The 657-nt window shown below is 54.5% G+C and overlaps 1 protein-coding gene across 1 annotated transcript in view; it reads right to left on the reverse strand.

Moving 5' to 3' along the window:
* Positions 1-657, reverse strand: part of LOC125488089 (ataxin-2-like protein) — a 13,429-nt gene that overhangs the window by 6,753 nt on the left and 6,019 nt on the right. The window contains exon 4 of the mRNA XM_048620914.1: positions 52-123. Within this exon, the coding sequence (XP_048476871.1) occupies positions 52-123 (72 nt within the window). The remainder of the gene's footprint in view (positions 1-51; positions 124-657) is intronic.

A 657-nucleotide genomic window follows, 5' to 3' on the forward strand; every position in this document is an offset into this window, starting at 1 on the left:
AGTGGGTGGGGCAGAGTCAGATGCGACAAATGGTGAAGTGCAGAAACATACCTTGGAGCTTAAGGTTTTAAAGATTCCTTCATAAACAGTCCCATTTCTCACACGCACATCGCATGTGGAGCCCTGCAATAGAGAGACAGACAAAATTGACAAATACGTCAAGCACACCAGGACTTGTACCGGGGCGGGGGGGTCAATGTGTGTGGATCCCTCACCAAACAACACCCCAAGCATGAGCAGGATGAGGGTGTGCAGCTGGGATAGCTTCCCCCTGGAGTTGGGAAGGTTGAGGGAGGGGTCCAGGTGGAGCGGACAACATCTGAAGACCTTTCGATCTGTATCGGGAAGTGTGTCTCGATCGAGTTGACGTGGAGATGGACGTTCCCTGAATTCCGAGGATCTGGTACATGCTGCCTAAGAACTCTGTGTCTTCGAGAGTTGGCAGAGCTGCCCCCATACAGGGCAAGAGGGGAGAATTCCCTCACCCTCCTGCCTTGTGGATGGTAGGACAGGCTTTGGGAGGTGGGGGAAGAGTCAGGAGGGGAGTTACTCGCTGCAGGATTCCCAGCCTCTGACCTGCTCCCTGTAGCCACAGGATTGACACGGGGCTGGGTCCGGGTCAGTTTCTGCACAATGGGAACCCCCAGGGTGTTGATT

This window comes from Rhincodon typus, chromosome 49 (assembly GCF_021869965.1).
Source record: "Rhincodon typus isolate 14 chromosome 49, sRhiTyp1.1, whole genome shotgun sequence".
Lineage (NCBI taxonomy): Eukaryota > Metazoa > Chordata > Chondrichthyes > Orectolobiformes > Rhincodontidae > Rhincodon > Rhincodon typus.